Source organism: Archocentrus centrarchus, chromosome 15 (assembly GCF_007364275.1).
Source record: "Archocentrus centrarchus isolate MPI-CPG fArcCen1 chromosome 15, fArcCen1, whole genome shotgun sequence".
NCBI lineage: Eukaryota > Metazoa > Chordata > Actinopteri > Cichliformes > Cichlidae > Archocentrus > Archocentrus centrarchus.
In genome coordinates, this window is record NC_044360.1 from 14,012,573 (window position 1) to 14,025,327 (window position 12,755).

Here is a 12,755-nt window from a genome sequence, read left to right on the forward strand (position 1 = left end):
AACACAAGGGGTGAATCTGAAATTAGAAATGCAAGATGTTAGTTTTAAGCAGAATTGTAAATGCATCTGAGGGGATGAAAAATTGATTGAAAAACCGAGGTGAACAATATGAAAAGTGAGGGAGCAATGCCCAGTGGAATGCAAAATGCCCTAGTTTCTGGCTTTCAAGCAATCCTCTCCCATCCTTAACAGTTAAAAATAGTGCGTGACACATTATGCTTAGTGAAGGCATTAGTGAAACAGACCTGATGGCAGGTTTCCATTAACTTGTCCCCCCCGCCTTCTGCACGACCTGCAGGAAGATCCCAGGCATGAACACATACACGGCAGAGCAGTCTGACAAAGAACAAGAGGTCATCCCATCAGTGACCTCCATAGCCGTCCCAAACCCTGAGGGGGACAAGCTGACCTCACTGGATCATGTGGATGTACAGCTGAACTCAAAAACCAGAGGTATGTAACTCTTTGTTAAAGCCACAGGCTTTATTCAGGTTCTTTTTTTTTTTTTCAGCTTGTATTAGTTTTTAAAGCAACAAAATAGGTGTCATCCTCTGAAGCATCCAAGATGCTGGTGTACTTGTCATTAAAACTGCATAATTACTTACCCGATACAATTGAAGTAACTGAAATTTTATTCGTAGTGCTAACAGCAAAAACAACAATGACACTTAGAAGATTGTTTTTTTTTTTTTTTTTCCTGGAACATTATCTCCATTAATTTTGGAGATTCCACAGAAAGCACTGTCAACAGTTTTTATTTATTTATTCAGAATGAACTATAAAAACATGGTTTACAGCAACACCTGTGAAGAAGCCAAAAGGGTAGCGTATGGGGAGTATGGATGATAAATTCAAAGATGATTTTCCTGGTGGAATCTTCTGGACACCCCCAGCAGGATCGTTGGTTAGAGTTTCTTAGCGTGGAAATCCAGAGAATTACTGAAAACTGAAATGGTGAAACTGTTGTGTGCAACATGAATGTGGTCATTCTTGTTGACGAGTACACTCTTCCACTGAGAATTAAAAGCTGAGGTGGTAAACTTCAAACATGTAGCGTTTATTGTCTTTTTTCTGCTATTTGTGCACATAAATGGGGTGTTCTGTATATTGAAGCACACATAATGTTATAACTGATGTCTCTGCGTGTATGTGTGTGTGTTTGTTTTCCTGGAAGACATCTTGTTGTTTGATACTGTATGTAGCAGTGTCTTGCAGTCCCATGAAAAATGAGCCAAATGTTTGGCATAACATGGGAATAACTGACTAGCCATGTGCTTAAAAAAAAACAAAAAAAAACCCCAGAAAGCTAAATTTATATCTAACTGAGACACTGCTTTTGGAAAGAAACACAAAGCTACAACTATGTTTCCATAAAGGCATTGTTTTTTTTTTTGTCACAACTGCCGTCAGGAACACTAGCCACACGTTGAAACGCACTGACAGGGAAGAGATGCTTGATATTTGCTTACTGTTAAGTGCTTAATGCTATTATCCTCCCCGTGTATTGTCACCCGAGTTGCCAAGATACAGGTATTTTTATGTGCTGTGTATTTATGTATTTGCCAACTTGACTTTGCCGTAGTGAGGTATTAGTATGCGCAGGTAAGTGAAGCACAACCAAGTGTGAGCCAAAGTGATGAGAAATGTCTAGGTGAATTATTTGACCCAATAAAATAATTAGTGCAGCAGCAAAGTAGCAGAGTGGTGAAAGCATTTTCATCAAGAAATATATATGAAGTTCCAGTTGATTTACCTCTACGCGTAGCTAAACAATCGACCCATCCAAGATAAATGTGTTTGTCTGCAAAAATACACCTTCATGCAAATAGCATACATAAAATTCCTCCTGTGTCGCTTTCCTTTCTTCTCCCTTGCCAGGCTACCTGCCATCTCACACAGACATCAAGCTCTCTGATGAAGCACCCCATGTGTTTTAATGTTGAGAGTCTATGACCGACTCGAAAGCAATACATCTTCTTTGGCAGTTACTTCCAGCAAGCTATGAAACCACGGTCACAATGAATGGTCTCGAGTGTTTTGCTACCCATGCATGGATGGACCAGTTCACACTGTGCTGCCTAATCCCTCTGAGGAGACTGTACAGATTTATACTTGCTTCTTGAAAAGGAACACTTTTTGACTGAAATACTTGTATTTTTGCAAGGACACTGATCTTTTTATGTAAATAATGTACATCCATAATGGAAGAAGTAAAAGTTATTTGTCTCAGCTGGTTACAGCTGCGCCTGCCCAAATATGAAAATATCAAATGGGAGTGATGTGTAATCATATCTCAAAATATTCTCCCATTTCTGTTTTTGGACTTGTGTTTGTGGAGTTTACTTTATTTAACTATGTGGAAATAGCTTATCTGAGTAAGACAGTGAGGGAAGCAGATTCATTAAGCTCTGTACAATCAGTAAATCTTATCACCAGATTCTCATCAAATGAAAGCTTGCAATATCCAGGACATGAAGGAGAGCTCCTAGTCCCAGATCTGTGTATTCCATCAAGCCTGCCTCTATGCCGCTCAAAATCTTATAATATGTGTCATAACAAAAATAAGAACAGGAGATTATAGTAGATGGGTATGCACAGCAGATGAAAATCCGAGCAATCCCTCTTGTTTAGGAGACTCAAATAAGTCATTTTGGTGACAGTGAAGGCAGCAGAATGTGTGCTAACGTCATAAATGTTACCATACGTTAACACAAATGATGCACTAATGCTCTAAACTATTCTTGTGGACTATTAATGCAATAGCAGTCTTGATTGTGATACGGTCAGTTTTAACTGTTGCACAAAACTGTGACTTTTCAACTTCATATTTACTTATTGCCGGAAGCATTTGTTGTATATTCTGGTTTCTATACAGAGAACAAAATGTAAATTTTTCAGAATAATAACAACTGAGAGGCTACACTGCGGCAGACACTTACTGTAATGCAGTCAAAAAAAAAGAGCTAAATTTGTACTTTAGTTATTAAATCAAGGTTTATTTTCAGTTTGTCGTCTCCTTGACACAATTACTACTTATTTCTCATCTTTTCTTTGAACTGCTGGTACTGTGAAGGATGTGGTGCCTTTTTATAGGAAATGACTGAAACAGTGGATTTTTGGATTATTGTAATACACTTTTTATTTACTCTGGACTGTTTAAGATATTAAGATGATACCAGCATCTACACATAGCATTTCCTTAGTTTACTGTAACGCGCAGGAGCCTGCAGTCTGTTTTAGGTTTACCCCTAAGGACTCGGCGGACAAAAGCCTGCAGATTTGTTCATCTCCTTCGCTGCAAGGGACACAAAGATAGAGAAGACATATCTCCTGTCAACAAGGCTCAGCCTACGCACACAGCTTTGGTCAGCTGCTGTCTCTTTGGGATAAGTACTAAAGTTCTTCTTCATCAAACTTTTCTTTTTAAGTGTTGTCAGCATCATATGTCAGCAAGACAAATTGACTAGAGGCTTCTCCATACTTCTTCCCTCCAATCCTCCAATTGAGCCTGAAGCATAAATAAACTCGTCTTCAGACAAGCTCTCGTCTCTCCACACGATCATCAGAAGACTTTTCTTTTGTGCTGGTTATTTATTTAACAATTATTTTTGTTAAGTCCCGATAATTAACCTGTGAATACGATTGTGAACATATTTGCATGATGCTTTTTTCCTCCCTCCTCTTTCAAGCTACTTAAATATGTCTTAATTAGAAAAAAAAAAAAAGTGAAATGTTAAAAATGTGAACTGGCGTATTTTATGTTTCTCAACAGGCTAGATTAATCATTCATTACAAGTGATGTGATTATTCAGTGGGTTATTACTGTGTTTCTCATTTGATCTTGCAGAAGTAACCATTATTACAGAATAAAGAAGAAACACAAAAATATTGCAGTGTGGCTGCTGTACTTCTGTTGTTTAAACCATGTAGTTAACTAGCAGGCTATGTGAAGTCAATCAACGAGGCTCATGAGGAGCAAAAAGTACGACTCTACCCTAGCCGACTGTGGGTCTATCACAAATTGGTACTTTTGATTGATAGGCACACTCACATTGTTGAATTAGTTGCTTCTTCTGCTTTGTCTCTTAACAAGTGTTGCTTAGCATGCCTTAAGTTTCAGTGCAGCCATTTGCATAATACAATGGGGCAGAGTGAGAGGACAATGAAAAGCACCAAGTAGCCTGGAGTGATTCTAATGGGCTAGTTCCTTGGCTCTCCCACTGTGCAACAAATTAATTATCCACTCTCCAGGAAATCAACACATACACACACACACACACAATCAACAAGGAAGATTTTCCCAGTCTGGGTAGCACCTTGAATGAAAAATGTCCCACAACAATAACCCACAGCAATATTGTGTTAGCCACAGTGTGAAATTGATGAGCATGTTTCCTTTCATTGAGTGCTACATTACAGTGTCTGGCTGCAGCGAATCATCCATTAGTGATTGTCACCGTTCAATTTGATTGTGCACTGCCGAACATCCCAGGGCAGTTAGAGAAAGGCCTTGGTGTTAATTCAGACTGAGAGCAGGAGCGAGAATAAGACTCTCGGGGTGTTGATGGCTGTTGGAGTGATGAAGATTGGTGTGCGATATGAAGCTGTTGAAGTGGCAAACAAAATGCAAAACACAGGAACAAGGTCCTGGTTGCTGCAGCTTTGTGTATTTCTGCCAATCACCCACAATGTTTTCTGCTCCAATCTTGCTGTCTTTCACATTTTCTTTTGCAATGCAGAGAACAATGCTAATACCCCCTCTTTTTTTCTTTCCACTAACATCTGTTTCTCATCATTTGACCAAAGCCTTAGTAATTGTTCCCATTAAATAGAAACCTGCTGTAAGTGGCAACTTGAGTGATATAGTGTTAGAGGTAAAATGAAGCTCAGTCTAAATGTCAGATGGGAATCTTCACATGGGTGTTATCACACTTCTGCCCATTAAAGCTGACTTCAGAGTCTCTGTGGGATCATTAAAAGTGCTGTGGTGAGCCTGATACACTGGCTGCTCCATGGCATCTGTGTTTCAGATAAGACTGTGGCAGGTGGTGTTAACAAAAAAAAAAAAAAGCTTCTCGAACCCTTTGGTTTTTAGGTTTGTGTCACGACAACCCCAAAAGGTTTCATTGGTCCAAGGACAGAAAAGTGTAGAGAAGAGTGTAAGACATTTGTTAATCTTACATGTTCCATCATAACACTTTGTGAGGACACATGCATAATACAAAACATAATTCCATATAAAAATACATTTATTTTGAACAGTTTCAAAATGGCATTTTTTTTTTCACAGTTAGAAATGTGATTCAAAACAAGATGGTTTTCATATAATTGACAAAAAGGAACAATATCATAGAATGTTTCATGCACAACTTTGGGCAAATGCACAACTAGACTATAAGACAAGGTGTTTAATAGTTTTGTTTAATGTGTCAAGTAAACTTTAAAATCACAATGATATATACAGTATACAGTACTCGCTCACCCCGCAAAAAAAAAAAGTCTTTTATACTGTTTTATCACAGATAATTAGGGCATGCTACTGTAAAAATAAATAAATAAATAAAATAAAAAAGTGGACATAGATCTTGTTGTGAGACGTAAAAACGTGAAAACACACAACTGCCTGCTCAGTGGGCTGCCTTAACAACAAAGTATGAAGATGCTAGCGTACAGATTTAATTTCCATCTTATTCTATGTACAAGTTGTCAGTATTTCCACTTCCAGGCCAGACTTTCATGTTGTGTACCATAATCTGAGAAACAGTCATTGAAAGCACCATGTTATCTTATGGAGCGGATCCACACATCCCTGCCTTATAAGCATCACCAACAGTCACATATGTATACATAAGCATTATATTTACAACTCAAAGACCTCTAGTATTTAGGGTGGTGATGTTTAGCTGAAGCAGAAAGTTTAAGAGGTTAATAGAATAAATTCTATGATTAAAAAATAAATCAAACAATCTATTAGATTTCTGTCTCATGCTACAGTCACACTCTGGAAAACAGTGGCTGAAGACCATGGCATGGACCAAAATTGTGCAATGAACTTGTGATCTTGTTGCCTGAAATGGTTGCTTTAAAGATGGAGACCAGGTCTGCAACCACTTGCAGTCAGTTGCCATCATCAAAGCCACTTTGGTGCATCAAGCCAGCAATAAAATGGCAATAAGATGGAGTCAGTCTGCTTTCAGCTAAATAATCAAGTTGGCATTGACATGCAATCTGTTCGTGATAAACCACCAAAATTTGCAAATCTGTTGCCATCTACATACACAGAAATTCACATTAAAAAGAAATTCACACAAACTATTTACAGAGTTCAGCCAGAACCTTATAGATCTCAAACAGAAATTCCTCTATAAATAGTGGCGTGGTTGCTGCAAGACACCAATTTAAGTGAAAAAGGACACAGATGCTCAGTAACCTTGCTTTAATATAGGAATATAACCAGAATTCCACTGGTTGGCAACCAAATGAGTCGAGTCTCCTATTTCAAAGAGATACGTTGCAGACGAGTTGGTCTTATTGGTGCAGACTGACTCAGATTGATTGCAATGTGTTGCAGTGTCTCCGTGTTTATAAATTAGATGGCAATTATTTGCAAACATTTGCCAGCCTGTCTGAGACTGACTGCAGTCAGTCTGAGTCAGGCTACAATTGTTTAGAGATAGAGGTTGAGGATGTTGCATGTTCAACTTCTGGGCAACCAGCTGGTCACTGCAAACACTTGTGGAAGTTGCCGTACTATTTTTACTCTACTGTGACTGAGTCTTTATGGAGGAAGAGCGAGATGTAATCTGTCATATCATGCAGGTCTTTGTTATGTGGGCTGGCTATCCATTAAAGCTGCATCCACACAGCAGTTGTAAAACATTTTTATTACATGGAATCAATATTTCCCAGCCCTGTTTAGTATTATTCTAATATTCCCCAAGGGCTATATGTCTTTACAGTAACTACTGGGAGACCAATGTTGAATTTATAAATTACAATAACACCTATATATTTGCTTTCTTGTACTAACCTGTCCATTAATGCTAACCTTCTTATTTACATTATATATTCCTCACACTTTTTCTCTAAAAGGATACTGCCAAAGCTTTTGGGGTATTTTTTTCTTTCCAGTGCCTGGCCATGTATTATCCAAATAAATAAATTTACAAAATGAGTAAAACAATATTTAAATACCATCTGGATACTCATAACACTAATAGTTTTGTGTTCCAATATAGGATCCATGTCATGTCATAAAGAGTGAGGGAGTCTTGATGCCACTTGCCTTTTGTTTGGTGCTGCACTTATCAACACATTTCAGCAGTTAACCGTCCCTGAACTAGAGGCCCTGTAGTCTGGCTCAGTGGATTCATCTTTATCATCTAGATACCTATTCTATCCACATGAATAAAAAACATGTCTTTGAACGATAGCAGCTATTGGCGTGAAAACAAACGAAAAAAAGACCAGTAAAGCAAACTATTTTAGCACAGTCGAATCACAACAATCAGTACTTACTCAGTAACAGAGCTCATGTCTTAGACATTAGTACAGTTTGGAAATTCCCTTGTAACAATTCTTTCCATGTTTCTTCCCATTCCACCTGGAAAAAAAAAAGGTGTGAACAAACAGTTAAACCAAATAAATACAATAACAGGGGATGCTGCTAGTCTGATATTTTGGCTTTATCTATATAACACTTAGGTGACTTTATTTTTTTTTTGTGCAGGCTTTTACTGTATATTTAATTATAAATTCATCAGCCATGCATTTTGGCTAAAACCTACTAAAGAACATGGCTGAGAAGGGCCGAGGTGGTGATGAAGGTGGGCTGATAAGATACAATCGCTGTGACAAGTGGGGTCATTGAGATTGTGCAGACGCTGACTTATTTGAAAGAGGCACTTTAACATCTCAACTGTGTTAGTCACTTAAATTCAAATAAATTCAGGCATTTGAATAGAACAGTCTGAACCTAATTTCATGTTTATCCTTATAACTAATAACCTGGCAATAGATTCATCAAGGTGAAACCCTGGCTGTCAGTTCAGATTTACAAATTAAATACTGATTTATTAGATTTAAATTAATTTTATAAGGAGCATGTTTTAAGACTAAAATGTGTGTAGTCTGCAGCAAATTTAGTGTTTAAAGTAAAAGATAAAATTAAGTTTAAATTAAAATCTGAATTGTAGTGTCCCATAACACCAACCAGAAACAGTAACTATTGATCACATCACAGAGCTCTGTGTCCAAGTGGCATAGAAGACTAAAGTGGGCTCTTTCCATAAAGCTCCACTGCTCAAAGAAATTAAGGGAAAACCTCATTGTCACAGTACACCACAGCCAGTTAAATATCAGGTTATATCAGTCTGTTCAGTTAGGAAACATAAGCCTTTGTGAATCCATTTCACCTGCTTTGGTGCAAATGAAACAGGTTCACTGGAGACACAACCCCCAAAAACGGAATGGTTCCCTTTTTGTCATCAGTCATGAAGGATACCTCCTTATCCCTCATGACTGATTTTTCTCTGTTTTTGCTTTTTTGCTTTTGTTAGTGTCCTTGTCACTACAGGTAGCATGTGACAGTACCTGCAGCCCATTCAGGTTGCACAGGTAGCTGCTCCAGGATGGCACATCCATATGTGCCATCACAAGAATTCTGCTGTGTGTGAGTGTATGTGTGTGTGTGTGTGTGGAGGAGATACCAGGAGACATGCTGTTACACATGGAGAGCTGGACAGGACTGTAGAAGGGCATCAGCCAGCAGCAGAACCAGCCTCTGCTCCTTTTTGTGAGGAGGAACAGGAGGAGCACTGCCAGTGCAGACCCTATGAGGGTGGCATGAAGACCCCGTGTCCTTTAATGGGACCTGTGCTCACAGCCCAGCACCATGTAGCTTGACTGGCATTTGCCTAAGAACACCAGAACTGGCAGGTCCACCACTGGCATCATGTTTTCTTCACAGATGAGAGCAGATTCATACTGAGCACATCTGACAGTTGTGGAAGAGTCTGAAGAGACCATGGGAAACATTATGATGCCTGAAACATCATCCAGCATTACCAGTTTTGGAATGGGTTAATGATGGTCTGGGGAGGCTTATGCTCAGAGGGTACCACCAGGATAAAATCCTTAGACTCACTGTCAGACCTTATGCATATTCCTCCTGGTTCAAGAGAGTGCCGGGCCTCATGTGTTCAGAGCTTGCAGGCAGCTCCTGGATGATGAAGACATTGATGCACTGATTGGCTCCTAGACCTGAATCTAACTGAGTACCTCTGAGACAATTTATTAGTGCATCTGAATCCAAATAGTACCACAGTCTGTTAAGCAGTTCACTGATGCCCTGATACAGATCTGGGAGGAGAACCCCATCACACCTTTGGGAGTGCATATAGGCCTGTGGGGGACATACACACTACTGGGGACCATTATGACACAAGTTGGGTCAGCCTGTGATTTTAATTTTTAACTTTGATTTTGAATCCAACTCTCCAAGGGTTAATGAGTTTGGTTTCTACTGCTGTATGAGGAAACCAGCAAATTATGTTTCCTCATATAGCATCACCTCATTTTTTTCTCAACAAATTACACAATATATGTCAGTAAAGGCTTGCAACTTGAATATGTCATTCACTGAGATGTGGTGTTTGATTTAAGTGTTCCTTTAATTTTTTTGAGCAATGTACTTCTTTTGACTAGACAGCTGCTGTACAGAGACAGAAATGAGTACACATATTTTCAGGCACGTTTTCTACATTGCCAACAGTTCTTTATTCTGGTTAGGTTTTGTTTCAATTTTAGACAGTTCTGTATTTTTGTAGCCTAATATACAACATACATAGCTAATGAAGCAGTAATAAACCATTTTCGTGGCCGCTTGGGGAAGCAAAAACAAATTATATACACACATATCCTTTCAAATTTATGTGGCCATTTTTTTTTTTTCTGAGCAAACATGCTACTTTGCACAACCGCTTGTTACAAAGTAACATTATCCTTCATTTGGAATTGTGCTTTTGCTACATGCAGTGAATGTAAGTCCAGTATTCACTCTCTCTCAGCTTTGTGTCTCCTATAAAATGTGTTTTTATAGCTGTTAAATGCCCCAATATATTCACCATCTAATTTTTAATTGTGACTACTTGTTATTTGGTGCTGAGCTGGTGCAAACATGCAAGTTGCAGATTGCACAACTAAGGTTAAGCTCTGCAAAGGTGAGGGGAGCTGTAGAGTCAGAGGTTAATTCTCTGTGGGCTCATCAGTAAGAACACCTTTCAAGCGGTCATGTCACATTACCTTTTAATACACTATTATTATAAAAAAATCGTAACCAATTTAGGGATTTTACTTAAATAAAAATTCATAATGTCTTTCCAGAGTAACGATCAATAGAGGGTAAATCCAATGGCTGTGACTAATCATGTAATCAAATGAAAGGTGCTCTTTTACTGCTTCAGTGTTTTGTTTCTTTGACTGAAAGAAGACATTTGATACTCCAACACTGGCTCCAGTGAATTCAGGTGTAATTTTTAGAGGTTACATACAAACCCCATCCTCCTTTCAAAAAAGTTTTCTTTCTCCTCATACAGCATCAATTTTGTACGTACAAATGCTAATCAGAGGGTCCCAACTTGTCTTCCTCAGTTGATTGCTAGGTAGACTGGTCCTGACAACTTCCTGTCTTGTGTAATGTATCATACATGAATCCCCTTTCCAGCATAATTAATCCCTATTTCAACTCAATGGTAATTTTCTATGGAGCCCATATGAGCTGTCATTTTAATCATTTAGTATTAACATATATCAAATGAAGGTCCTTAACTAAGCTGCCAAAAAAAATGTTCATTTAAGTCTGTCAGATACTGCTTGAAATATTCAAATCTTCCTTTTAACCTTCATGAATTCTCACTGTAATTTTACTTAATAGCTCCAGCAGCATTGTGACAACTACCAGTGATAAGAGATTTTTTTTTTTTTTTTTTTTTTTTAAAGCATGTAACGATATTTGGACTAAAGTGAGGACACAAAGTCACTGAACCCACACTTTAATTAAATTAAAACCGCTTGGGGCATATTTCCCGCTGACTGAAGGAACACCTGCCTTACAGGACATGGAAAATTCAGCACTATATAACATACATCAATTGGATGTTCTATTTACACCAAATAAAAAGAGTTCATAAATGCTGTAGATAAATCACTCATGGCAATATTCAAAACAGATGAACAATGATATTAATCCTGCAGTAAGCTGAACAGTGACTTGGTCTAGCAGATGGTAGATTTTATAATGTTCCTGTAAAGCAGTGAAAACTGAGTACAGCAGACTCAGCTTTCTGGGAACATTTATATCTCAGCCAGAATTGGAATACATGAGAATCAAACCAAGCTGATGAGTACTAATGAAATCTTTAAGCAGCAGGTTGTAAATTCATTCAGCATAGTAAGCCACAGATTAAAGGCCCCACGCTGCTCTGCCCTTTTCTATAGAAACACTTTTGGAAACAACTAAAAAGGAGTAAATTTGTTTCAGATCAGCAAGGACTTGGCTGAAACAGCTGAGAAATGAAGAACAGCCAAAGTGCTGAGTGACCAGAAAAAAGGCCTGCAGCCCACATGTCTGTGTCAGGAGCACTGCAATGCTACTTTTGTCAAACAGTCCACGCTGTCTGCAGGGACTGAATAGTTCTCATCTAAAAGACATCACAGCGGATGTCAAGCATGGCAATCAAAAAGTTAACTTGTCATGGTGATATCTGGTTTCTGTGCAGATGCTGCCGTTGTGCTTGTGGTGTGCAAATTGCAAAAAAATATTACACACAGCATTGATAAAGACGTTCCAGCACCTCAGACGTGCACTGCATTTTAATGTATTACTGAGTAGTTTCACTAAAAAAAAAGAAAAAAAAAAAAAAAGAACCATTTTAAATAAGACCAAAACAAAAAAATGTCATCATATTTTGAGTCTACACTAAATACAGTTCAAATGCATTCAAATGCTCAGTGATGTTTTTCAGAGAAATAAAAAGTTAATCACTATCTGTCTTTCACAATGACAGTCAGCCTTTAAATCCTGTATTAATATATCAAAGTAGGTTCTCACATATTCATATTATATATTAAATGTGGTTTTGAAATAAAGCCTGATATCATAGCTGTTACACTGTAGTTTCTATTCAATGACTGAAAGCAACTAAGAACATTTATTCATAAGTATATTTGAGAGCAATTATACTGTACTTGAGTATTTGACATTTATGCTATATAAAGTGCTTACACACTATGTTTTTAACCCCTCATTTCTTTATATTTTGCTAGGAAATGGGAAATAGGTTCAGCAGTTTACTGAAACATGTGAACATACATGGAAATACAGCATATGAGGCAAAAACAGAGTTTGTATAATTCAAGCTTAAAAGTCAATATTTGGTATAACCACATTTATTCTTCAACACAGCCTGAACTCTTTTAAGCAGTCTTCAGGAATAGTTCTCCAGGCTTCTTTAAGGACATTCAAAGCTCTTCTTTGGATGTTGGCTGCCTTTGGTTCTGTTCTCTGTCAGGATGATCCCACACTGCTTCAATAATGTTGGGGTCTGGGCTCTGGGGAGGCCAATCCATGACTGATAGTGTTCCCCTGTATGGTTTTCTATCCAGGTATGCTTTTACTGCATTGGCAGTGTGTTTGGGATCATTGTCATACTGAAAAATGAAACTGTTGCCAATCAGACACTTTCTAGATGATACTA

At 38.1% G+C, this 12,755-nt stretch overlaps 1 protein-coding gene across 1 annotated transcript in view; it reads left to right on the plus strand.

Annotated features, from left to right (window-relative positions):
* Positions 1 to 3,655, plus strand: part of LOC115793022 (VPS10 domain-containing receptor SorCS1-like) — a 54,490-nt gene extending 50,835 nt beyond the window's left edge. Inside the window, exons 26-27 of the mRNA XM_030747723.1 lie at positions 299 to 453; positions 1,879 to 3,655. Coding sequence (XP_030603583.1) covers positions 299 to 453; positions 1,879 to 1,937 — 214 coding nt within the window. The 3' untranslated portion in view covers positions 1,938 to 3,655. The remainder of the gene's footprint in view (positions 1 to 298; positions 454 to 1,878) is intronic.
* The last annotated feature ends 9,100 nt before the right edge of the window (positions 3,656 to 12,755 follow it).